Source organism: Podarcis pityusensis (assembly GCF_964106645.2).
Source record: "Podarcis pityusensis genome assembly, chromosome: 2".
Taxonomy (NCBI): domain Eukaryota; kingdom Metazoa; phylum Chordata; class Lepidosauria; order Squamata; family Lacertidae; genus Podarcis; species Podarcis pityusensis.
The window spans coordinates 45,048,485-45,076,423 of NC_138029.1; the positions used below are offsets into that span (position 1 = coordinate 45,048,485).

The 27,939-nt window shown below is 41.9% G+C and overlaps 1 protein-coding gene across 6 annotated transcripts; it reads right to left on the minus strand.

Annotated features, from left to right (window-relative positions):
- Positions 1-1,496: 1,496 nt before the first annotated feature.
- PWWP2A (PWWP domain containing 2A) lies at positions 1,497-27,630 on the minus strand. 6 transcript variants are annotated; one of them, XR_013982889.1, is made up of 4 exons: positions 26,853-27,630; positions 13,170-14,134; positions 4,631-4,688; positions 1,497-2,635 (listed from the first exon to the last, which is right to left on the minus strand). XR_013982889.1 is itself a non-coding variant. In XM_080995224.1 (3 exons), exons 1-3 carry the CDS (start codon positions 27,515-27,517, stop codon positions 2,622-2,624), a joined length of 1,644 nt encoding a protein of 547 aa, XP_080851350.1. In that variant the 5' UTR covers positions 27,518-27,630; the 3' UTR covers positions 1,497-2,621. The 6 variants fall into 6 exon arrangements, 4 of the variants coding, with proteins under 4 accessions (XP_080851350.1, XP_080851349.1, XP_080851348.1 ...); XR_013982890.1 differs by having other exon boundaries at positions 12,434-14,134; positions 26,853-27,624; XM_080995224.1 differs by lacking the exon at positions 4,631-4,688.
- Positions 27,631-27,939: the final 309 nt, after the last annotated feature.

Below are 27,939 nucleotides of genomic sequence, written 5' to 3' on the forward strand. Positions count from 1 at the left end.
AGTGCTGAAAAGTTAGCCCTGGCTGTAGAGGAACATTCCAGAAGCAGGGGACACCAAAATGAAGGCCCAGTCCTTTGTGCTAGCAACAGAAACATTGTAATCACACATAGGATTGCAGTGTTAGCTGTTTATCAATCTGCAATCCTATGTGTGATTACACAGAAGGCATAGTTCTGTCCAGGTGAGTATGTCTAGGATTGCAGCTTGAGTATATTAATTAGCCTTTTACTGTCAAATAAGCAACCAGAGGAAGAGGCAGAAACCGACTGCTTGTTTATCTTTTTTAAAAGTGCAGGAAAAAAATCAAGGCTTTATTGAATAGATGGTACACAACATTCTTGAACAATTAATTTCAAGTGACCCTTAAAAGTTGAATCATTTTTCCTCATTCAAGTCTACCAAATGAAGGAGGCGTAGTGACATAGCAAACAGACAAAAAAGGTAACATGGAGCAAAGCTTAAATATTAAGCAACTAAAGCAAAAGGGTGAAAAGCAATACATTACTTCTACCACTACAATTTTTCCCTGACAATCATTTCAAAGTGAAAAACAAGGTGGCTGTAGTTTCTCAATTCTTCATGAGTAAGTACCAACTAGCCATTTTGTCCATTTTCCAACCTGGCTGTCTATTTTGCCCATAAACCTGTAGTTCTACCACTTCGTACAGTGTTATGGATGTAAATGGGCAGCGGTTGTGCTCTTGAAGGAGAAGGAATAGGAGCACAGGCTAAAAGTAAGATGTCTATGCAGGCACTACTGGCTCCACCCATCATCAATCCAGATATGTACCCTTATTTGTACAGCCAACACCATTTTCCTGAGTCAAAACTATCATTTTGTGCCATGGTTACCTCCTAAGGTATGTGCACCTTCTCCAGTGAAGTCACCCAACCCTGCTTTTAAATAAAAAGGATGCTTATTTTTGTCTAACTACACTGCACTGACTCGCTGCAGTACCTTTTTACCTTGCCCAAATAAGCTTCTAATCTTGCTGGAAAATTGTAGAGTATACTTTATTTCTCTTTTGCTTTGACTATTGTAGAAAGACTACTGCAAAGCAATTGCTTGTTGTCCTTTAAACATCCTCTCTAATTTCTTAAGAAAATGGTACAGTTGAACCTCTTAAAAAGGTGCTATGAACTGTTTTTATAAATAAAATTTTAAATGTTTTCACAGACATTTTTAGTAAATATTTAATATAGAATTGCATTGTAATATACTAACTCATACATCTTTCCCATGTTTAGAATGCTATTTAAAAATATAAATCTGTCAAAGCCAAGGGAAAATCTTGTATAATTACAACATGCATGGAAATTATGAAGCCAAGACTTCAGCTTGTATTTGCTGGTATGGGTAACTTTGGAAAAGAGAGATATTTTGTTAATCTGTAGATGGTTACCTTAATGCCATACAAGACTTAACTCTTGTGTAGATGGCATTGTCATAGTTTAAAAAGAACTTGATATTTGTACTTCATCAGATTGTGCATTCATTTTGACTTGTGTTTATTAACCCATCAACCTTCCTGGGGAATCCTGATCTGCTGTTAATAAACTAAATGCAAGTTAAGGTTTTATACCTGGGTAATATGAAAAGCAGATTTTAATAGTGAGTGCAATCCTGTGGAAAACTAGGTTGAATTCCATTGAAATGTGGAACCATCTGGCAGTTAAATACTCAAGTCCTGCAGATAAGAGTTAAGACTTGTTTTATTGGAGAGGGCTTGTAAACCAACTAACTTTAGAAATGCTAAAACCCCAATCTAACAGCGGGCTGTTATGAATAAGTTAGTCACAACCAAGTCAGGACTAATTTAATGTGCAATATGTTCCTTCATTAGAAAGGAAACATGACTTTGGATACCAGTTACTACCCTATCTTAGCTGTAGCTGTCCTTTAGGGTGACTACTGCTAGAGAATCACAAGCACACAGACATTTGTGTATTGTCAGTGATTCCTGCATTTTACAGAATGATTTTCGTGGCCATCAAAGAAACATTTCCCACAACAGCAAAGATTTGCCATAATTATTCTAGAATTACAAGGAGTTCACTGTCGCTGCCCTTACCACCATCTCTAGGGGAAACCTTTGCCTCCAAACAGGACTGTCAGTACTTAACACCACAGCTGAATGTGGACGTGCTTCCAGAAATAGGTTACAGCTCTGCTAACACCTGCACCAAATATTAAAGTTTGTTAAGATGTGAAATAACACACAGCAAGAACAAAAGTAAATGTTCAGAAGTTTACAGCCAACTTTCCAGAGGTCTTGACTCCACTGCTAGGGCCTATTCAGACTATCACATTTGAAGAGTAAGAGTACACTTTGTGATTCTTCATACTAGTAATTCAAGTGGTTCCTTGCAAGTTCATCTTGAACAGGCTCCTTGGCTCATGCCTTATTTATTGCAAAAAAAGTTTATAAAATATTTCTAACACTTCAAATTCCAAAGTAAATTTACAGTAAGTACAGATGCCCTGGAAAAGGGGTGTGGTGGTTTTTGTAAAAAGTTCTCTCCCAGTATACACTGCAATCTAGATTTCAGTTGTATATCATGCCTGGCCAGCTGACCTTCTTCATGGCAGTGTAGGGAGGTTCCATAAATACAGCAGGCGATTAATGTCTCTGTGCTGAAAAGGAGAGGGGAAAAATTCTGAGTTAGCAGTGAATGCATAATTGCCCTTAAAAGACTTTAGAACAGTTAATATGTGGGGTTTTTTTTAATCAGACATAATCTTTAATGGGGAAAATAAGTAGTTGAGGAGAAAGTCTTAGCAAGCCCATACAGATAAATGTGATGGTTAACACACAGCAAGCCCGAAACAGTATATCAATTATTTTCAACATCATCCTTCCAAGAACCTTGTAATGTTGGTTACTATTATCCCCATAATGCATACTAGGGTCTGCCTTATCCAAGACCACCTTGTGAATTCATGGCACATCTGACTTCCTCATGCATACACAACAGTCTCTTAACCATATGCTACACCAGCTGATGTTTGTCAGGTTTATTACTGCCACAGTTTAAAAGTATACCCAAATGCCGCCTACTCCAACTCTCTCTACCTAAAGGCCACAAGTAGTGAGTAGAGCTAACATCTTCAAATGACACAAGCAGGAGGTAGGGGAAAGGAAAACAAAGGGTTGCATTCATTCATCTCAGTGGGTGTTCTCTGCATAGGACTCGTGTCTATCAAGTTCAGTGGGTCTACTGCACATATAGCTTAGCTTTAGCTGGATACAACTCAATGACTTGAAAATACAGTGCTTTTGGAGAATTTTGCTCCAGGCAGGGCAGAGGACAAAATGCTGGTGGGGTGGACAAGGATAGAAGCTAACATTAAATGGACAGCAGCATTTGCTTACTCAGCAGAGGCCTCTTCCACTAACCCATCTCTATGGGAAGGATCAGACATTAGCACAAGACAGGTAAGCACAATCATGTTATATAGGGACACCCCCACACAATCATTTCTAACAGCAGAGAAAGCAGGGCTAGGGCAACACGGATGGGAGAAAATGTTGGCCACTGCCCATGAACCAAACTGGGTTGGGTCCCACAGGGGGCTTGTGTGATGGAAAGGCATTTCCATTTCCCCTGTATTTGAGACTTGCACTTTCTGTTACATGCACATGCTCTCCATCTCCCATCCTTCTACCACTCAGGAACAGATTTTTGAGGATTTGTGGAGAAAGGAGCTGGGAAGCTCTGCTGCTTGAGCAGAACTCCCATTTGTGAGTCTTGGGACCAAATCCAGTATTCCCAGTATCAAACTGCTCAAATGAAGAGCTCAGAAAAGAGGAAAGCTACTGCAGACCACAAACGTGCTAGGAAAACACCATCTGTAACAGACTTATATTTTTAATTACTTGCGCCAGAAACTGCTTGGAATGTTTCCATGTTGTCTCCATAACACTATCGCTCCTGAGGTGTCCCATCCTAGTCTTGGAACAGGGCTATTAGTAGCCCTTTGCTCTTTTAAAATGTGTTGGGACGGGTTATTGGGTTGTTGTTTTCATTTTGATTATGTATTTTGTGGTTTTATATTCTGATTTTATTCTGTGAACCACCCTTAGATCTGCAAGTATATGATGGTATAGTAGTAGTAATAATAATAATAATAATAATAATAATAATTCTAGAAAAACCACGGAGACCCGTGCCTTGGACTTGTGCAACATAAAGAGAAGATTCCCATAACACGCTGCATTCAGTGAGGCACAGCTAATGAGCTACCAAGCTACAACACCACTATCAGCCAAGGAAGGGTGGGCTGGAAACAAACAACTGAAAGGCAGGTTCCTGAGAATCTTATCTTGGGGGGACAATGGGCATGAGCACTCCATGCAGGGAACTGTCAAGAGCAAAGACAGTATATTCTAGGGATCCTTCAGCAGCTGTTATCACTGCATGCATGCCACCACCATGCTGCTCAATGTGGGAAAAACAGCTATGTTTACTTTGCTCCCCATTAGCCACAGACTCAAGGACTCCTATACTTTTTATGCACTCTGTCTTGCCCCCTGCAAAAGGAGGTCAGGCTCAGGGATCAGGTGTGGAACCAAGAGTAGAGCTCCGAATGACATGAAGTATCACAAATTCAGGCAGAGGTTCTTCGTACCTTCTGGAAGCACCACAGCTCCAAGGGACTGAAGCCATGAAAATGAGGAAAACCTAGGCTGCAAACACAGAGGGTGTTAGAAGACCAGCCCATAAGACAATATACCTAAGAATCCAGCAAGATACCCTCCACAGCAAATAGTGGTGAAATGACAGGATGCTGATGAGCAATGAGTAGACGGTTCGGGGCATCCAATCACAATTTTTAGTACCCACCTTTGGGGTTTCTTGTACTATCTACCATTCGATTCATGGATACCAACACCATCTTTTAAGGAGCTCAGTTGTGACTGACTGAAAGGAATCCCATTTGACGGTTTAAATTTCCCAGCCTCAAACTATAGTTCACCCATGAAGCTCCCAAACTGGGAATATTTTTAAAAGACAGCAGGAGCTAAAACTTTCTTGTTCTTGTGTATGTTTAACAGCATACAGGTCTACTCATAAGTATATTCCACTGAATTCAATGGGGCTTGTTCTGAGGAAAGTGGGTACAGGACTGCTGCCTTAGTTTAAGAAGTTACGTGGAACGTATTTATAATCCTGTCAGCAAACTTCCCTTACAAGAAACAAATGTACAACCAATTACTCACTTCCCCTACTTGGGATTTTCTTGTTCACGATACAAAACAGACCCACGGATATCCAAAAAGCAACAGTAAAACATCAAGAATATCAGCTAACAGTCCTTTGGTAAGAAACAGAGCTAACATGATCCAACTCAGTGACTGGATCTTTAGACATTTTTATTTGGTGAAAAGTAACAAGAAAGATGTCAGAAGATCCAGTTCGTGAAGATAGAAAAAACACAGCTTAATTATAATGCCTGGCACAACCCAGCAAATGTTAGTCACAACTAAATCTTATTGAAATCTATGTGGCATTAACTGTAATTAATTGTTTTCAATAGGACTTGGCCGTGCAACATATTTCTGCTGAATTATACCCATTATCCAATAAGTGACAGCTGTTTCAGCAGATCAAGGGCAGGTGAGAATGGTTTCTCTTGAAAAGCAGCTCCCTGTCATCCCATGTCGCATGGCCAAACAGCATTTCAACTTACCTTTCAGAGCAATTTAATATGGCACGGGAAGCTACTGTTGAAACAATGAAAGCTGAAAATCCCACTGGGCATGAGCTCTTGAAAATCCTACCAGGTAGCTCTTTGAGTCCTAGCAATTTATTGACCACTTATTTCACCATTTGTTTATCACTCCCTCTAAGAGCCAACTCATGTGATGAGTGCTGACAGAGCTGCAGCCAAAACAGAACCTTTGACAAATGAGGAGGTATTGACTGACGTGCTTGGGGGAAATGCCGAGGTTTCCAAAAGTACAGAAAACCTTTTAAACGCACACATGGTGTAAAAACAAACAACATAATGAGGTTTGAGCATGCTCAGTAGCCAAGGAATGTTAAGTGTCAGCTGTAAAAGAAAAATGGAAAACTAGAGGAAGGGTGTGGACATGTGGGAATTAATAAAAGAATCCACAGGCCAAAAGCATATCAAAGTCACCAGAACTTGAGTTCCAGAACGAAAAGGGAAGGATGAACCAAACGGAATCCATTAGGTTTGTAATTATCTGATAATACAAAGTTGATGGGTTTGAGAAAATAAGCTGCAGAACAGAGATGGGGAACCAGTGGCCCTCCAACGGTTGTGGTCCTCTCAACTCACATCAGCTCTGGTCAGCATAACCAATGGTCAATGGGAGTCCTGCAGCACTGGGAAGGCTATGTTTCCCATCCCTGCTGCAAAGTGAGGCTAGCTTTCACCCTGCATAGCTAGCTATACATGGAGGATGCCTAGAAGGACACGCAGGCAACATACTTACAACTACTTTCTTATAAACGTTTGTATTGAAAGCAGCTATGAAAATATATGTAAATCCCTGGTGCTTTCTTCTTTTGAACAGTGGTTTTTATCTATTTTTTGAAAATACATTTTAAAGTATTTTAATACTTTTATTAATTTCTTTTAAAGCTACAAATTTAAATCTTAAAATATATTTATTACAATTGCTTTCCATGTTACTCTTATCACTGCTGTACACAATACCCTTGAATATAAAAGGAAACGTTTTTCAAGTCTGATGTCAAAGCACCATGAAACTTGAAAACCAAAAACCACATAGGGAAAAGATACTTGATTTTAATTTTTCTAACTAGTGTTGCAAGTCTAGTCCTCCTTATTATTGTTCGATTTGACGGACATTGTTTTTTTCATCATCTCTGTAATCTCCACGTATAAAGTTATAAACTGAAACCAAGCAAAATGGATGTTTTCATATTATACAGCGCCTGCTTTGCAATTCAGTAAATGTATCACCTGAAGAGTCTTTGTGAGCAAATAAGCCATATCAATTCTGATACGGTAATATATAACTACACTGAATAAAAGCTGAGGTATGAACCAGCCCATGAAATCAATATGCAAGACGTGAACACTAGCAAAATATACTATCAGCATCTATCATTGGAATTTGCTTACCATGGACTAGTGGTGGATGGGATGTATGGGCAGAGAATGATGTATTCTTCAAGACCCCTGAGGGATGCAGTGCTCTGTGCAACAAACACACATTTCAACCTCCTGCAGGATCCCTCTATGTGATGGACAGAGCACCCAGTCTCAAGGATGGAGATTAGGGGGAAGTTTGTAGGTGACATCAAACTGGCAGGAGTAGCCAGTGCCACTGATGACAGAATTGGGATTCAAGATGACCTAAACAGATTGCAGAGCTGAGCCAAAGCTAATAAAATGAATTTCAATAGGGACAAATGTAAGGTTCTACACTTAGGCTAGAAGAACCACCTGAACAAACAGAAGATGGGGAATACCTGGATTGCCAGTAGTACATGTAGAAAAGGATCCAGGGATCTTAGTAGTGCATAAGATGCAAAAGAAAGAAAGAAGCTTATGCTATTGTAGGCTGTCACCAGGAGTGAAGTGTCCCAATCAGGGAAGTTATAGTGCCACCCTATTCTGCCTTGGCCAGACCATACCATCCCTGGAGTACTGTGTCCAGTTCTGGGCACCACAGTTTAAGGATATGGACAAGCTGAAATGTGTGCAGGAGGGCCAAGGACCCTTCTGGTACAAGAGAGGAAGAGTCCGGTTGTGAGGTTAGAGTCTGCCCTAAGTCACCAGTGGAGGAGCATGTGTGAATTCAGCTCAAACAGCTGCAGCAACCCTTCCTGTGCTACATAAATATTTTTTGCCTAGTGGCTTCTTGCCCACCTGCCTGTAGCCTAGCCTTCCCCAACCTGCTACCTCCCCCCCAAGATGTTTTGGACTACAACTCCCATTAGCCCCAGCCAGCACAGCCAAGGCTTATGTAGATTATTTTGCAATACATAACGTTCTTTTCACTGCCTTGAGCTTGGAAGTAGCAGAGATTTCTCACTTCCTTGAAACTATGGTATATCCTTTAAAGTACTGCCCGTCTCTCTCAAACACATGCACTTGGCTCATTACCAGACTGCAGGGGGACTTGTCTCAGAACAGAGCAACGCATACTAGAAGGATGATAAAATAACATGCTACTCGGTCCTTGTTTAAAATGTTTCTGTGGGCAGATTCACTGGATGCAATCCACTGGGGCATGCACCTATGTTCCATGTATGCATCTCATTTTAACTGTTCATTCTGAATTTCCCGTGCTGGTCATGCAGAAAGAATCATTTACTTAGACCTTAGCACATGCTACTAATAGTGCTAGATCTGAATAGTGCTAAGATGTGCTGCAGCAACACAATACAACATAGATAAGACTGAAAAAGGTGTCAGCAATTAAGACTAACATTTCATTATAGCAAAAGCCTTTGTGAACTTGGAACTTTTGCCCAGGAAAGCTTTTGACATAATGCATTTGTAGCACCTTCAAGACTGCTGTTTTTGCAACGACAGACTAACACTGCACTTATTAAAAATTACAAGTGGCAAGTCCTATCTTAAAGAGGCATTTCCTTTTATGCAAGAAAGAGGGTCATGGCTATTCTAAGACTACTCTTGCTACAAAGAATGCATTTTCTAAAGCAAAATTATCACGACAGCCATTCTGAAATCCTAACTGCAGTTCAACACAGGTCGGTGTATTTGATTACCATGGAAATGAGAGCACACAACTTGTGCAGGGCTATAACAATGGAAACAGATTAGGTAGAACATGTTAGTAAGGCATGACGGTTTACTAGCTTTTTATTTGGAATTGGTTTGCTTGTGGAAATAAGTCATCTGTTCTTTCACCAATTTCATTCCACGGCAGGATAAAATTTATACCATCGTTTTCCTTTGAGGTATGAAGCATTGAAAGTAATGCCCTGAGACCCCCGGGTATAGGGGGGTATATTATTATTATTATTTATTATTAATTATTATTATTATTATTAACCAACAGGGATGTATTCAACTAAATTATTGTGCTTACCTAATTTCCCTTACCTCCCTAGGACTACTCCTGTGCATCTACCAAATTTGCTCTGGAGTTCCCCTCAACCCTTCAGAGACCATCTGGAGGGGAGAGTTTTGTTATGCTTGCAGAAGTTCTGTGCATACAATTGTTTAATTGGATGCAATTCATGATGATTTTAAATGAAGTTTTAAGGCAACTCAGGGTTAGCTACATGCACCAGGGCATTCTCGGTGTCTTTCACTGAAGAGACAGCTGGTTGAAGTGGAATAATAAACTATTTGAAAGAAAATATACGAAACCTAGGTGTTTGGTGAAAACCTTTGCCTAAAGTTTGACAAACAATTTGTGTATTCTGTCCAAAATTCAACAGCTTGGATACAAACATCCTGCTCACGTAGGCTGGGTGTGTCACCAATTTCCATCAAACCCTCATCATCCACCCCTCACCTTCCCACAAAAAACCTATACCGGTGGGTTCAGTAATCCCAAGTCATTTATTTTGGAGAAGGACACAGGAAAGTGCAGATGGATGAGTCAGCAAATGCACCCCCACAGCACTAGAAGTGCTTCCTGCTCAGGCAGAAGGCCCTGGAATCTAAGCCAATATTTGCTTTGTAGTTTAGTGCCTCTTGAACAGCCGCTTTTGCCTCCAAGCCTGGATACAACATCCAAAATTTCTTGAATGCCTTGCAGCTAATGGATTATATCATGACATCTCCATGCTTTGAACTGAAAAATCAAACTGCAGTAAGGCTCTACACAGAAATGAACGACATTAAGTCATTGCCTGTGACATCAAAATGTCACTAAGGAACTCCAAAATTAAAGAGATAAAAAAAAATCAAACAAGTATTTTCAAAAGGGAAGCAAAGAGAAGATTTCTCATCAAGGCAAGCAGAGAATAGTAGTAATTAAATTTAAAGTGAGAGTAATTTCTACTCAACACTTTTAATGTCATGTATGGCATGCCTGATTGCAAACTATGGCCTGAGTAGGGAACAGAACTGTTCCACAGTGTTGTAAAAAGCATGATTTTGAAGACAAGACTCAATTATATTTATTTCAAACTGGAGCAAAGGCTCCAGAATCAAATTATACTCTTGGTAGAATTCAAATGTAGAAGACTGTCTATTCAAAATGGCAAAACCCTAGAAGACGTGCCCAATCAAGCACTCATCACAGGCTCCCTTGAAGGTAGGGTCATGAATTAGGAAATCAGCAGGTACACTCAGGTATACCTATCAATCTCATAATGTGTACACTAGCCCCAAGCTGAGCTTTTAACTTTGCAGAAAGCACTGAAAGTTGTCTGTTTCATTGCGAATTTTTGTTTTTAAAAACCTTAGGCACAGCCTGCCTGAAAAAAACAAAACAAAATAGTTCAACACTGCATTTGTTTCTGTTTGCAGGAAAGAGAATACTGTACACAGCACAGGAGTGAAACAGAATTGCATGCTATTAATGTTGTGTGTTTTGTAATTTCAAAAAGCATTGACAGACTGAATGCAAGTTTATTTGTCTACACGTTTAGAAATTTATGCTTATCTAGTGTTATATCAAGGAAGGATGAAAACTATTTGGAGCCGATTTCAAGCCCACGTACAAAGCATCAGAGATACCAGATTTAAAGTAAAATGTTTGGGAATAAAATGAAGTTTGAGTATTATGAAAAAGCATACCTTAGAATCAAACTGTCACAACAGAGCCTTTGGTCATTAATTCTTTGAGATTTAATACACACAATTAATTTAGCTTCAAGCTTTTTTCCCTTTTTCCTAAATGCCTACTCCTAAAATTGTAATGTGTTTTGGGGGAGAATGAAATTAAGCACCTTTTACGACATTGCAAACTTAAACCAAGTACAAATTATACGAGTCCATTAGAAAGTGTAATGTCTAAGTGAATCAACTGCATAAAAAGGTCCAATGCAGAGCATCAGACCTGCAGAAGATCTAGGAGCAAATGGACATGAGGGATAAAGTAACATAAAATGGTGGGGGGAAATAATTACACTGGAAAGGCGTGTGGTTTTTTAAAGCACTGACAAGGATTTGCTATGGGGAAATAAATAGCTGAATAATTTGCCAAAATTAGAACCTTATTTATATTTTCAACACCAATGTTATTTTGATACGCAGTTAGTGATACTAATTTAGAGAGTGTCGAGCAAGAAAATTATTTCCTAAATATTGTGTAAACAGAAAACAGTCCTGTTTCCTGATTTTATTTCAAAGCTTTTTGAGAAACACACACAAATAATTAGATTTAGTCAATTTTATTTACAGTTTTTTTGTACATTTCAGAGCATTACACAATTACATTTTCCATATTTTCTGACCTGCAAACAGATACCTTAAATGGAAATAGTTTAAAAAAAATATGCCGCTCGGTACATCCAAATGCAATAATTACACATCTGACAGTTCACAAAGTGTAATTTACTAGGACGCATCCTAAGAATTTAAGAACAAGTAGTCAGGGGGGAGAAATCTGACCAATTATTTATACAACACAAACTCTCTCAAGCTAAACCCTCAAGACAAATGTCCTAGGAGCATCCCACCCCACCCTCCTTGGAAGTTATGATTCACACCTATGCAGCATTAATAGCCTCTGATCCCAAATGCTGGGGTACTATCCAGACCCGCCTATGAGCAACTGGCTTTCTCTTAACTTGCCAAAACCTGAAGTTCATGCTGCTGTCCCTGGGTGCATAGCATAACTAAGCATTTGGGAAAAGGTGACCAACAAGACCTAGCTAACAAATGATAAAACCTTTCTAACTGAATTCAGATTAAAATTGGTTTCAAAAAGGATTTAAAGTGGCCAGTGAGAAAGTGTTTTTAGGCAAAGGCTGAACTCTTTGGGCCCATCACACTATTGTAAATTAGGTTTTCTGGGCAGGGGACGGGGAAGGGGAAACACTGAAATCAAGTTTGAGGCTCAGAGAGGGCCTAGGGTTCTGCATTTAAGGTGGACCATACAAGTCATGTTTAAAACTTCCATTTCATTTGTTCCCTCCCCCCTCCCCCCACATACACTGAAATGGTATATATAGTGGGTAGAAACTAGTAAAAATTCCCTGCAAATAAACTGCTCTTCAGCTGAGGTTATGGCTCCTGTGCATGGGGTGGTCAGAGGAATTTTTTACTTTTACCAAAAAAATGTAAGAGTCCTCTTGAAAAATACTGAGATCTCGCTTTAGGTTAATTTGATTGCATGTACAATTTGTTAAGTATAACTTTCAGTCAAGACATTGCTACAAATGGAAATTTCAGTATATAAAAAAAGCAGCCAACTGAGTGCAATTTTTGTGTTTAATTGGCTAAGTCCTTCATAGCATTTAACTAGGCTAGACATTTCAAGGAGCCTCCACATTTCTTGCCTACCTTACTTCTCATGTTCATGTTTCAAACTGTGTCAGCAGGGCCCGAACTTCAGGAGTTAGCTGCTTAGCAGCCTTGGCTGCTTCTGTAATGGCCTTGCGGTAAAGACCTTTTCTCTTCTTATTAAATCGCGACTGAAAGTTTTCTAAAAAAGGGGAGAGCTGTGAAAGAGCAAGGAAAGATGTTGTTGGGGACCCAAACCATGAAATACGAGCTTCCTGTCGGACTAAGAGGCCGTTATCTTTTCGGCTCACAGTTATAGAAAGAATACGGGCTGGCCACCATGGGAAGCCATATATCTTGGCCCAAACAATGTCTCCTACACATATGGTCCTGCCATCTGGTGTGACACATTTAGTGACATTTTTTGAAAAGACTTTCATTTTCAAGGAATTACTGAGCTTTTTCTCTTCCTTTGAAGAGGACGAGGAGGAAGAGGAGGAGGAAGGTGCATGCATGCTGCCTGGAGGAAAATCAAAGCTTTCAGTAGTGCTACACTCAGAGTTGGTGGACTTCAAGTCATCTGTGCTATCACTACTACACACTGATGCACTGGAAGAGTCAGATTTCTTTTTATTAAGGGTCATGTAAACCGTTATATTGCTTTTGCTGCCTCTCTTGCCCAGTGTCTGCTGTTCATCCTGATCAACAGGTACATGCACTTCATTTGTGTCCTGAACCTCACTGCTGGCCTCTTCAGGGCCTTCTGAGGGGCTCTGATTTTCTGAAGGGGCCTCACCTGCTGAGCGGGTAGAGGAGCAGCGAGACTGAGGCTTAGCTGCCATCTTGCCACTCTGCAATTTCTCAAGCCCTGTCTTGAGAGAGGAGTCGTTTTCTTCATTTCGGTACCTTTGTGGCTTTAGACGCAATCGTGGGGGCAGGGAACCTGAGCTGGTGTTTTGAAGACGCCGTGTGAAGTGGACCTTTGAATGTGCATTTTTGGAAGTAGAGGTTGCACTCTGTTTCTTTTGTGCCTTCTCTTTGGCTATTTTCAAAACTTCCCGAGCTTTTGCATGATCCATGTTTTTGCTCTGGAGAACCTTTTTAGTATTTAACTGCGTTTTTGAAGTATTTGCTTGAGTGGTAACTTTGACTACTCTACTTCTGCTATGAGCAATATTTGCAACTTTGACCACGGAATTCCTTTTCTGGCTTTCATTTTGGCTTTTCCCATCAACTTTATGATCAGTTTTAATTTTTTTATTCACAGTAGTTACGCTCTCATGTCTTCGCTTTCTATTATCCTCATACCTTGAGGAATCACTTGTACTGCTGCCCTTCTTAATTTCTTTCTTTTCTGCAACAATACTGTTCTTACACTTGTCACACAAGACCTGTCTGGGTCGTAGTTTGATAGCATTCATAATAGAAGTGGGTTCCTCCCTGTACATTTTCCGCTTGGGCCGTTTAATTTTCCGAGGCGGAGGCTGAGGTATTGACTGGTTATATGTGTCCCTGATAAACAAAGGAGGAGGATATGGTGCTCCCTCGTGAAAAAGGGGAGGTGGCTTGGAAGTCCATAGGCTTTTAGCCAGGCTAGGCTCTGATGGCTGGATGGGAGAAGAGTCTGTGACTACACCATTGGCTTCACACTTCACTTGGGTCTCATCTTGGAATGATTTACTTTGGAGCTCCATCGCTTCAGGATTATCCTTGTACTCCCTTTTGGGAAATATGGTCACAGGGATTCCGTGCGGTCCAAACCTTAATGAGAGAGAAAAACACAGAGTTAACTGCAAATCTTTGCTTAATTGAGATTTCTCAGTATCATAAGTAGCTAACATTCCACACCACATGAAAACAAGCTTATCATTTCAGAATACACAATCACGTGAATTAGAAAATTTCAGCACTGACTAGAAAGGAATCTACCAAGGGTCACAAGAATTGTGTGCCAGCAGCAAAATGGTTTCTTTCCCTTTCATTGCTGTTCTCAGACACATTTAGAATCTCCTCTATGGCAGTGCAGTGGTTTCAAGACTTTGTCCACAGTGACCCACCTGCCATGGAATTCCTAAAATATTCTGGAGGCAAATACTCAGTTGGCAGAGGATACTTCATAAGCTTGTTGGGCTTTATTATAGCCATGTAAGCTGAGAGTGCACTGGAAATGGGCAGGCTGTTGTGCCTCCTATTACCCCTCTTTCTCTTGAGGAACCCCATGTTTCTCCAGAAATGTTCTAGAAACAAATGGTCTAGGGAGGCTAATCTTGTAGAAGGTACAGTGCATGCCTGGCTATCGGAAGGTAGAGAACTGTAATCGCCTAGCTGTTCTGGTTTTAGGGGAGCTTGGTGCCAAGGTTTCCTGAATGGCAACCACGAATCTCTCCCTGGCAACCGTCTTCCTAATTCCAGCATGACACGTTAACCCTCCTTCTTCTGGAGCTCTCTGCACAGAGAACTTGGAAGGGCCTCGCCATTTGGGGAGAAGAGACCGAGCATACCCACCCATCACCTGACATGTACAGAGGAGGAGTCAGTCTCCCAGGCCAAGTCAGAAGGTATGAGAAAGACTCAGCTGCATCTGAACAAGGCTTTGTGCAAATTGAAAGGCCCGTTGCCTTCTCCTCTGCAAAATTTTCTGCTGTGCCAGATGGCCGAGGTGACCAAAAAGAGTGCGCAGCCAGCCAAATTGTGCAGACCACCCTTCATCTGTGCATGTCCCCATAATTTTTAGACTGGGCTAATCTTATAATCTTTTAAGTATTGGCTAGCTCCAACTAGTCAGGGAAATCAATACCTTGTATGAACAGGTCACCTTTAGAACTTTCAAATCCTCCCAGCTAGCTAGCTCAGGTGCAGAGTACAGACATCTTAATCACAGCCAATTCTGTTAACTGTATCGCTGAAGATACATGTGATGTGATTAACAGTCAATGCAGTCTTTGGCTAGCATTTCCTATTTAAACAGTCTGAAGAGGTAATCTATCAATTTCAAAGTGAGAGGGCCTTATTGCCTAGAGTTGGCAATCTTACACAAAAAAGGCTGAAGGCTTTTTTGTACACATTCAGCAGCAAGCATTTCAGCATAAGTAAGTGCTGTCCATGATGCCCTGCATCATAGGCCTTGCATCGTTCAGCATGGCTGCGACTAGGTGAAAGCAAGGGCTCAAATGGGTGGCATGTTAGCTGCTTCTACAGCCTTACCCCACTATATATTACAAACATAAGTCTAAGTGTGGGACCAGGCTGCTCAATTCAAAAAGCTTGGATTCACACTGTTGTCATTCCTCCTGCCTGCTAAAGAGTAACTTTATGCCACATATAAAGGTGTTTTTCTACACAGACATCAGTTATGTGTAAGAAATGGAACATACACCAAATCATTCCTCCTCCCCAATTCCTACCACTTCATTAAACAGACTTTAAACTTCTGCCTGAAGGTGCCCATGGATCAGGGTAAACTGTACGCTTCTACTGCTGGGGGTAAGGAAAGGAAAAAGTCCACCAGATCCACCCTGCCCCCGCATTTTTCTGGCTACCCTCAACTATAAGACATGGGGTGTGGGTGGGTGTTGTTTTGCAAATAAAATGAACGTAGGCTGATCTATTTTTCTTAATCTGTACAGTAAGTCCTTAGAATTAAACAAAGATGAGGATCACATTATTAAGGATGAGTAGGCAAGCTTATTTACTCCCTACTTAGGCATACAATCGTGGGCATGAATGAATGAAATACCTAAAGGATGGCTGTATACTTAGCAGCACCTCTTGCTTCACCAAGAATCTACAGAAACATGTTATTGTTCTACAGTGAGCCAGCTTGTTCCGTTCTAGCTTGCACGGACCTCCCAATAACTTCATTATGCATAATGTGAATTATTGTAAAGTCCTGGGGTTTCAGATTCTGGAGCTTTCTAACTGCACAATGAGAGATCAAGACACCTTCCAGTTTCTGAGCTCCACACAACTTGCACAGCTTTCCCTTTTAAATTCCCTATTCAGTAGGGGATTTTGTTGCAATTTTGCAAAATTTTAGGCAGCCTGGTTATGGCTACTTAAAAGTATTTAGCACAGCTTTGCCTCCTGGCAAATGTCTCTACTGACACTGTTCGTGGACTCTTGCTTCCAATACTCCCCAGTTCCTGATTTTAACAACTCCAAAAGACTATCAAAGTTTATACCTACTATCAAATCCTTAGCCCAAAGCACCATAAACCAGGCCCAACTTTTATCTTTTTTTATTATAAAAAAGTATACTTCCTTCAACAATAAGACACTGTTCTGCTGACAGAGAGTATCTCAAAACTAATCTTTAGAAATTACACCAAAAACTCTGGGAACAATCCAGACAAAGTTCAGCACACCAAGTCCCAATGATTCAAAGGAAAGATATGCAGGTATGTGCTTACCACTCCCACTGAAGTGAACCAGACTTAGTAGTGCTTCATTTTGCCTAGCTTGTGCCTTCTAAAATCAGAAATTCAGCAGCCTTCCAAGATTAGAAATTCAGATTTCTAGATGGCATACCCCACCAATTTAATATTTACCAGCAACTTATTCCCCATATCCCTAATAGTCTTAAATTCACTTTGCAAATTTAATCATGTTTTTCATAAATCAGACTGAACTATAATCACATTTGCCAACAATTAAGTACTGACTCAGACTTCACATATAAACAATGCTCATCCAGTAAAGATGAACTAGCTACAGTGGTTTCTATAAAACAATGTTACATTTGCAATACTGCCATGTTAGTTTGGGCAAGATAAAATATGCAATGTACTCAAGCCATAATTCACTGTGAGTTTGGGGGAAGGTTTGGGCTTAACTGAATAGCATAAAAGGAACAACAGGTTCTTAGTATGATCTCACCATATTTACAAGAGTATTGACAGTTTCAGCTTATGAACAGCTGCACAATTCCCAATGGTGGACAATTGTGTTGCACGAAAGATGACCCAAACAAAGTAAAGATATACCAGAGCTTTCCAAACTTTTCATTTCGGTGACACACTTTTTAGACATGTATCATTTCGTGACACAGTAAATCGGTTTTACTAGCAAACCGGGGGTTAAACTAACCCCTTTCCAACCTAGGGAGGAGCTCCGGGAGCGTTCATGAGGCACACCTACACAATGCAGCCGACACACAGTTTGGAAAGCTCTGTCTTATACCAACTAGCAAGAAAGCAGTAATATTAGCTCAACTCTTATCTTAAATGAAACAGAATACGAAGGTAAAATGGAAGCCTATGTCTAACACCCACTTCTGACATTATTTTATGCTAACCAGACCACTGCAATTTTAACCAGCAACAGAAATATATAAAAACTTAAATCAATATACTAGATGTGCCTATACTGAGCTCTGAACCCTCAGCAGTGCTTTATTTAGAACACCTTCACAGACTTTACAATTTATTATATACCTGGAGAGATTATGCAACAAACATAGTACAGTGGTACCTTGGTTTAAGAACAGTCCAGTTTAAGAACGATTTGGTTTACAAACTCCGCAAAACCAGAAATAGTGTCTTGGTTTTAGAACTTTACCTCGGTCTAAGAACAGAATCTTAACGGAGGAAGGGCACTGGCAGGCCTCATTAGGGAAAGTGCCCCTCAGTTTAAGAACAGTTTCGGTTTAAGAACGGACTTCCGGAACAGATTGAAGTTCGTAAACTGAGGTACCACTGTGTTTCAATAGACTCCATTTCCTTGGGAGTCCTACTCTTGCAGTCAAAATAGGAATGATCTAGCTCTGACCAAGGTCTGTTTCAGAGAAGCTAAACACAAAATGGGCATACCTTACTTACTTTCTATTTAACAGCAGTGTGGTACCTCGGGTTAAGAACTTAATTCATTCCGGAGGTCTGTTCTTAACCTGAAACTGTTCTTAACCTGAGACACCACTTTAGCTAATGGGGCCTCCCACTGCCGCCGTGTGATTTCTGTTCTCATTCTGAAGCAAAGTTCTAAACCCGTGGTACTATTTCTGGGTTAGTGGAGCCTGTAACCTGAAGCGTCTGTAACCTGAAGCATCTGTAACCCGAGGTGCCACTGTACACCAATATGGTATTCAGTAAGAAAACTAAAAATCATGGCATGTGTGCTATTTAAGTGGCCACTTCTGCAAAATCACCATGAAGGTACCAAATCTACTCTTAAGGCATATCCTGGGTATCTGTGGCTTATGTCACAGATCTTGAGACTGTGGATCAAGACCACCAGTGGGTCATGCAAGGACCAAAAACAAGATTCTTGTACATGCATGCTACAAGTCAAAGAGTATGTTGTAAACAGACAGATGGTTGTATCCAACAAAGTCGTCCAATCAGCGCAATGTCTTATTTTTGTGCAAAGGTTCTTCCTTTCCCATCTTCTTCTTCTTTGGCGATCACTCGTAGATTGTCTTGTATAAACACGGTTTTAACAATGAGTGGTATGCTCCAGAAGGTTGAGGGAACCTCCATAATGGATTTGGGAGGCATGAGGGAGAGGAAGTCCTGTTGCACAGGAAGAAGTCTTTGTACTAACAGGACAACTTTGTTGGCTGCAACCCAAACTGGTTGTTAAGCACCATTAACGAAAAGCCCAGGGCAAATCCAAATTTCAAGAACATATTAAGAGAATTCACTCTAGTCATGTCCTTCAGCTCTCACCTAGGAGTTCAAGACAGACATTTTGGCTTCATAACCTCCCTACAGTTAAGCCTACACAAACACACAATACCCTACTATATAACGTCTTAGGGAACACTGTTCTAGGGTACAGAGGCAACTACCTGAGAACAACTTGTTCAAGGCCGACACATCAGTTCTCAACCACATATAAACACACTGTGACTTGACAGGTTGTATCATACTGGTCTGCAGTACATTGAACCCTTGTGGCTTTCTATTGTGAGGGGGAGGAAGCAACACATTTCCCCTGAATATTCAAACAGTGGCCTTGAGGCCTCCATTTACCACATACAATAATAGGTGCAGAAATGGAGCTACATTTACAAAATCCAAGGATTGCAGCACTTTACCTCAACAGGGAGAGAGTAATTATATTTCAGTCTTTTTCAATAATAAATGGTGATGGTGATTAATGTTTATAAAATTATGAATCATATGGAGGGAAGTTTTTCCTCTCTTTCCAGCAAGTAACCAATCCAGGGTGGCCGTCAATATTGTTTAGACCAAAAATTACTTCATATTCTTAGCTTATAAATTCACTGTATATGTGATGATGACTGATAGCTTTTAAAGGGAACCGAGAGAAGCTCTGAAGAAACAAGTCTACTGATGGCTATCACTGCCTTTACGCTCTACTCATGGGACTTCTCAAAAGAATCTGCCTGCCACTGCAGAACACAGGTTTGCTGGACCAAATGATGCAACAGAATTCATTTTTTCCTTGTGGAATTCTCTATTGGTCCCATGTGGCCCTGGTGGCATTCTTGTATGGCTACATAAGTGTAATGGTGCCAACAACCCCTTCAGCAGATATACAGGTTTTTTTAAGTTCAGAAAGGTAAAATGCACACACCCAACCTTTAATCAGATTTGTACATGTCAGCCAATTCTGACATGACTATTTCTCCTCCACAGCTTCTGACAGGAATGCATACTGTAAAAATCTAGTAGGGAACTCCCAACTTCTCCAATAAGAGAAGCTAAGGATTATGGCTTACACTTGGCACCAGCACATTTGTTGCACAGGGCAGGGTTAGCAGCAGCAGGACCTGATGCCTGGAAATCACTAGCCAAAGAATGAATGTGGGTTAAATTCTAACTCTTGATTTTTACAACTTCCTGAATTGTATTATGTGTCTCATCATGTTTGAAGGGCAAACATACTTTTAAAGAAACGTTTCAGAGAACTAATAAATGTATCTGAAATACACATATATAACTAAAGGAAGTTAACATGTTTGGCCTAGCAGAAAGGTCTGAGAATAAGGAAGCATCTAAATGTCAGCTTTTTGTTTTAATAAATAATCCTTCACCAGGATCACCGAGTGAAAGGCAGGAAGCAGCAATTCAGCTGTATCATAGCAGACTTAAGCCAGATACAATGGAAGCCACTCAAAATTAAGAGGATCTGAACAGGCTGTTTAGCAAGTTGATATTTATTTATTTATTTTTGGTTAATAAATATGGGAAGCAATAAGCATCCATTTGCAGTGATTTAGTTATGGGAAACATTGGTTGCCAGCAACCAGACTAAATTATATTTGACATATCTTTCAGCTTTACTATGTAGTTCTGTGCTTTGACAGAAGCAAACTTCGTCAAATGCAGTCTGATTTTTTTAAATATCCAATCTTTTCCTCTATCCTTCAATTTACGTAAAATGAATTAAGCTTCTCAAGCTAGGAGCCATGACAACCAGAACCAATGTTCCAGCAATGCTAGAAACTGGATGCTTTAGGAAATATAACACACAGGAAAGTAAGCCATAAGCTTGTAGGGTTGTTGCTAATCTGTAGCCTGCTTTCAGTTCCCGTCCTATGTAAATCTCATGCCCTAGTTGCTCTACTTAAGGCTTAAAGCTGGGGTGGGCTAACCTATGGCCATCCAGATATCAGCCCTGACTACAGGCCATGCGGGTGGGAGTGTAGGCCAACATGTGGAACGTCACAAATTGACCACCCCAGCTTAAAAGCCTCACACAACTGCAAAGAAACAACATATGAAAGGAAGGAAGAAGTAAGAGTGAAGGATGCTAAAGACCAGGGGCGGTCAAGCAGGTATTAATCACTATTGAGAGATAAGCGCCAACACGAATCCCTTAGTTTCATAATAGCTCAAGAAGATAGCAATACTGGAACAGCTCCATATTGCTGTCACAGGGGCATCCATCTTAGCACCGTTGAGGCATTACTCTTGAAAATGAAAAAAACCATAAACAGAGAAAATGGAGTTGTGCATGACAGCCCCACACCCTAATGCTCCTATATATGCCAGACTCCCTGCTCCCTTCTCTATGCTGCCCCACTGAGCAGCTGGGTCTGAAGGTGAGCTCTGAAAGCTTTCAGTCAAGGCATCCTTGAACCCCCTTAGGGTTCCCAGTAGCAAAGAAGTTTCTAAACACTTTCAACCAAACATGCTTAGAATTCCCCTTCAAGCTTTCCCACTCAAAAAGAGGTCAGATTGGGACTCAAGTGGGAGGGAATGAAGCAATGCCCCATGCTCCCCACTTGTGCTGTGATTCTTTTTTCAGACATAATGAACACAGCTAAGTGCAAGCTTATGAATGGTGTATCTAGATAAGTTATTGTTGAAGAAAATCATGAAGTGCAGCACGAAAGGTGAACCTGTGGCCCTCCAGATGTTGTTGAGAGTACAGCTCCCATCAGCTTCAGCCAGCATGACTAATGGCCACGGATGGTGACTAACAACATATTTGGGCTACAGATCTCTCATCCTTGATGCGCTGACTTGAAGACTTGCATCACTTTCATAAGTGAGAACGAGCCTTCCATTTAAAACAACTATATATTTCTGATGCCCAATGGTGGAAGCTGAGCTTCCTTTATGAACCAGTTAATTCGTTTGATGCTATCTATGATTACAAAGGGATACACCATTAAAATTGAGCATAACCATCACAAGCTAACTCTGCATGCAGCTAAAAAAAGGTAAAGGTAAAGGACCCCTGACAGTTAAGTCTAGTCACGAATGACTCTGGGGCTGCGGCGCTCATCTTGCCTTACTGGCCGAGGGACCCGACGTTGGTCTGCAGACAGTTTTTCCGGGTCATGTGGCTAGCATGACTAAGTCGCTTCTGGCGAAATAATCAGAGCAGTGCACGAAAATGCCGTTTACCTTCCTGCCAGAACGGTACCTATTTATCTACTTGCACTTTGATGTGCTTTTGAACTGCTAGGTTGGCAGGAGCTGGGACTGAGCAACAGGAGCTCACCCCATCGCAGGGATTCAAACCACCAACCTTCCGATAAGCAAGCCCTAGGCTCTATGGCTTAGACCACAGCGCCACCCGCGTCCCCTGCAAATCAGAATTATTTAATCTGCATGATTATATGTAAACTATATACAAGTTAACTCCCATCTTTCGCAGAGGTTATGTTTCAGGGATGGTGTGAATACGCAGAGACTTGTATACTTGAACCATCCCTTGAAACTGCCACTGCGCGAGCAATCTTACCTTCCAAACTCAGCATGCCAAACAGGTCTTACCCCCAGAACTGTGCAGAGCTTGTTTGAGGCCTGGGGTGGGAGTCTTGTTAGAATGAAGTTATAAACAAAAAGGCAGCTAGACCCTGGCGGGGCACGCTAGCCAGCTTAGCTCTCTGAGGCCCAGTGGAAGTGTACTCGGCTGCTACCTCCTGCACAGATCTTGCAGGATTGTCTGAGATCTCGCAAGAGCCTCACAGAGCCTGGTAAGCAAGGCAGACAGCTTAAAAGCAATTTCTGTGCCAGAAAAATCCTGTACAAAAAGAACTTTTAACCTGTATGCCTTCCATGCATTTAATTTGTGTGATATCAACAAACACATGTAAATTCTGAGTTAATTGTACTTTGGAACATTATTTCTTAAATTCAAATTATGTTCAGGTCTCACCCTGATCATAAAAGTAGATACCACAGTATTTTTTGAGGGTAAGGTTGTCCCTTATTACCCATTTTGATTTCCCCACACAATGGTTTTATGCACCCTTAAAGTTATGATGGAAAATGATTTATCTGCATTATTCTAAACTGCTGAACCATACATAGGAAAGAAGGGAGGGCAACTCTAAATCTATTAATTTTAGGAGGCAACACTAAAAACAAAGAGATTTGAATAAGTCCAGAATATTCAACTGTTTTAGTTGCTGTGCAGTTTTTGTTTTGTTTTTTGTATCTCAAACCCACAAAAGCAGTAAAGTGCCAGATCAAGATAACCAAATATACCTGGTCAATTCTTAGGCACTATGGCCTCATCCATTAACCAGAGAAGGAGCAGCTGCAGGGAGCTTGCCTGCTTGCTTCCTCCTCTCAGAAAGAACACTTTGCTTCAACTGCCTGCTGTTAATGGAATGCAGAGTAAGGGAAAAGGACTCTCCCTCCCATCCTCTGGTCAAAGGAACAAGATCCACCAGCTGCTTTCAAGCAAGAACACCAGCAAGAGAAGATCAGCCTGCCCTGGATTACATCTAAATGCTCATAGCTCTGCACTTTGTTCTGGCCTTGAAGACTGATCTCTCCTGTACCTTTTTCTTCTACTCCCCTTCCCTTCTGTATCTTGTCTTTTTAGTTTATAAGCCTGATAGATGGACCCATTTTTAAAAAAAAAATAACCATGTGAGTGGTTTTAGAAGACAACAGTCCAAAAAGTGGAATAAAAATAAATAAATGCACTGATAAGTGATGCACAATGTTAGCTTTGAAAGATGCACTATGAATAAAGTTTGAGTTTCATTACACCATCTTCCATAACTGTATGCAGAGTTAATGGCTGCATTCACAGATAACGCTAAACCAAGTGAGTACAGTACTCATGTATTCCACAGATGAAGCCTGGGATACGGTTGGCACGCATCTGCTAAGTTTAGTTTTACTTTCAAATAATCTTTCAGAGAACCAGGGATGCTGGTTTTACAACAAACAATGGATAGTTAATTAAACAAACAAACTAACAAACTATATTCTTAACCTATGGTTTGAAGTTGGCTTGTTTAGAAACTAACCATTGTTTGTAAAAAAACAACAACCCAGGATTCCTGGTTCTTATGTAACACTAACCATGAAACCAAATTTGCAGAAGCCATCTCCATAGCTGTGTGGGGTGGAGAAAGAGAGAAATTAGCTCCATGCTTTGCCTGAACTCATGGAGGCTTGTGCACGTACAGTACTGTTACAACTTTGTTCTAGTGTCACATGCAAACTGGGTCAAAGTTTCATTACAATTCTAACTATTATAGGTCTTTTTAACTTGTAAGAGAATAAATTTTAGAAAGGGCTGAATGAACTAATCATCCCTACCAAATCTATTCTGAACCTCTACTCTTTATTATAACCCACCCAACATACCACTTTAGTTTGCTCTCACAACAAAAAGCAAACTATTCTATTTCATTGTTAAAATAATAAACAAAATGTCAATAGTACTTGAAGAAATATACCAGAGTAAACAAGCTGACAATCAAATTACTACGTAAACAATATACAATTACTGTGAAATAACCTGCTGACAATTTCAGCTTCTTGCTTTTATAGGTTTGTGTTTTGCTCTTTCCATCTAAACTAAGCCAACATAGATGTTGCTTTGTTTTCCACCCCTACTTGACTCTTTCAGCATATCAGGACTCCATACCTGAAAAAGAAAATGTAAGGTAAGACACCCAACCACATATTCAAAGTCCAAGAATAAACAAATTAAAGCATTAGAGGACTGATACCTTTAGCTTATTCACTATGAGCAAGCACATCATCTCTACCAAGGTAGACTGGATAAAACAGACTGTTTACAAGCAAGCACCATGCAGCAAATTCATCATGAAACACATAAAGCCATATGGCAACCTGGTTATCTGTAGCAAGGCATGGCACATTTTCCACAGCAAATATGTTTTTAAAGACACCCTGTAAACTATTGGCAATGTGCACAGTGGAGAGGAGATTACACCCCACAGCAAAACACTACGTGCAACTAGTCCTCCATATGGCTGCATGTATCCCATAACTGGTGTACAAGCAGCCACCATGCCTTTGCCAAATGGTGCCCTCCTCATGTTTTGAGCTAGAGCTACTGTAAATTGCCCCCTTTATCTACTCAAGGAGCAGTTAAGTGCACACACTGTATCATTATTTATATGAAGATGATAAAAACGGGTATGTTCTACACCAAAACAGCCTACTAACCAGCAGCAAAAAATTCTATGAAATCCAAGAAAGTTTTATCTAATCTATATATGAAATTCTGTACAGATAGTTAGTTACTTCATGTTTCACAACGTTTTCATATGCTTATCCTTACTTTAAAACATACACTCTAGAACAGTGTTTCCCAACCTTGGGTCTCCAGCTGTTTTCAGGCTACAATTCCCATCATTCCTGGTCACTGGTCTTGCTAGCTAGGGATGATGGGAGTTGTAGTCCAAAAATAGCTGGAGACCCAAGGTTAGGAACACTGCTCTAGAACAGCCTCCTGCAACCTACTCTCCAAATGCTTTGGTCTACAACTGCAATCATCTCTGACCATTAAACATAATGGCTGGAGTTGATAGGAATTGTAGTTCAGAACACCTGAAGAGCATAATGTTGGGTAAGGCAATTCTAGAGTTTCTGTTTTAAGGTAAGGACATGCATTTGAATGGGCAAAGCTAGATTTGGAACCAAGTTAAAGTCCCAGTTCAGCAGGTCAGCCCACAGAATACCCTGGCCAGGCCACACCCAAATATTATCCTCTCACAGAAGTAGAATACGAAGAATTACACCCCCCCCCTTTGTATGCTGAGGTTTACTTAGGTTTACTTTTAGCACATTCTCTACAAGCAAGTACACCATCTATAGGCTGGACATTCATTTCCCCTGTCCTAATTCACCCTCAGGAAAGCCATAATGAAGATGTGTCTAGAAATTCACTCCAAGATTGTAAACTATGATACAACCTCTACATAAAGCCTGTTCTACATGGCCTCTCTCTATGCCCAGAAGGAAAATCAATACACAGTATGTAGTGGGGAAAAGTGTGCCTTTTAACTTATGAATAGGGTGACTATTTTAAAGCCTGGGACCATGCAGCATTTAGCCAATTCTCACTGTGACTTCCCAATATGTGAAGCTGTAGCAACATACAACCTTGTCACACAACTTTTTTCCAGCATGAAGGCTAACTGCTTCTGAAGTTAGAAGAATAAAGTGAAGGTGAATTCAAATATCTTAAGTACTTAACTGGAAAACAAATATGAGCCCCAAGCCATTACGGATAGGACCATATTGTCTTGAAATTTTCATAATACAGTACTGTATAAATAAAATCACTGCATATTTATGCATCAGTAGCAAACTAGTAGGAACTATGGTCCAACTTTTTGCTACCAAGAAGGAGAAGTCTCCCCAATTTTTGATCCCTGTCCAGACGGGTCGGCCTGTTCCCCTCCCAACCCACCTTCTAAACTTCGTGAGGAATCAAAATTGGGGGGGGGGTACCTAAATAAAGACAAAGAATATTGTAGTGGTAGGCTACAGATCACGTTAGAATTCGAGGGCGAGGGAAAACCTCTTCCCTGCTTGCATGGATCAGAGGGAGGAAGGCAGGGCTCTGAAGCAGACCACGAGGCCATTTGCAACAGGGCAATTTCGCCCTCTTGGCGGAGCCATAAAACCAAACACCTCGTGGCTCACCCACCTCCTCATCTAACGCAGCCACCCCCCAGATGCCGAGAGGGCACCACCTCCATAAAGAAAGTTGGGAGGAGAGACTGAGAAGGGCGGCGGAGGGTGGGTCTCCCTCCTGTAAAACACCGGGCAGGCTCTCTCACCTCTTGGAAAGATCCATGAGGACCCCGGAAAAAAGCTTCTTCCCGAATCGGAAAGACACCACCAGCGCGTCCTCGATGATGTGATCCAGGGTGACCAGCACCTCCGAGCCGGGCAGCAGCGCCGCCGCCGCTTCCTCCTCCTCTCCTCCAGCGGCCACCGCCTGCTCCGCGGGCGCAGCGAGCTCCGGCTGCTTCGCAACGGCCGTGGCGGCAGCATCCGGCTCCTCCTCCTCCGGCCGGGGCGGTTCCTCTCCGGGCTCCGGCCCCGCGGGGCCCCCAGCTGCAGGCGGCGGCGGCGGCGACAGCGGCAAGCGGGGCGGCTGCTCCCCTCCGCCTTGTCCCTCCGCCTCCTCGCCGGGGGGGAGCTCGGACAGCTCCGCGGTGAGCGGGCAGGGCGGCTGAGGCGACCCTCCGACGGGCTCCGGGCTGGGCTGGGCCTGCGGCAGGTCTCGGGTCCCCGCTGGGCTCCCGGGCGGCGGCGGCTCCTCGGCCTCTCCCCCCGGGGCTGGCTCGGGCTCCTCCCGGGCGTCGAGCACCGCCGACTCCACGGCGGCCTGAGTGCCAGCCGGGAGCGGGTCTGCGCCGGCCTCGCTGCCCGGGATGGGCTCGGCCTCGCCGGCTCCACCATCACCCGGCACCGCCGCAGTCGCAGCCACGGCCGCCATTTTCTCTGCTGATGCTTCCTCCTCCCTCTAGTCAGCAGCGGGATCGATAACCGCGGCCTTCTTCGCCCGCCTGGCAAGGGAGGGGGACGCCGCCTACCGGGGGGCGAGGACCTTGCCGCTCGAAAGCGCTTATTGGAAGCAGGGGGTGTCCATCAAGGGCAGGAGGAACTTCCCATTGGCCGCGAGAAGGGGACGTTGATCTCGAGGGCAGGAAGAGGAATTAGGGGTGGGGCTACTGGTATCTGTGTCGACAAAGATCAAAAGGGGCAGGTTAATGAGCAGCTCTTCGCCTATTCGTGGGGGCGGGGGGTAGAATATAGGCCCTCCCACTTCGCTGAAGTTGCTTATTGGTCCTGGGGAATGTCTGGTGAAATGCTGGTGAGGAGCGAGGCAGAAGCCGTGGGTTTAGGGGCTTGGTGGGG

Bases quoted from the DNA above. Each gene is read 5' to 3' on its own strand.
- PWWP2A (XM_080995223.1), bottom strand. From the start codon at position 27,517: ATGGCGGCCGTGGCTGCGACTGCGGCGGTGCCGGGTGATGGTGGAGCC. The intron at 14,135-26,852 runs GTGAGAGAGCCT...TCTCTCATTAAG, and splicing joins CTCATGGATCTTTCCAAGAG to GTTTGGACCGCACGGAATCC.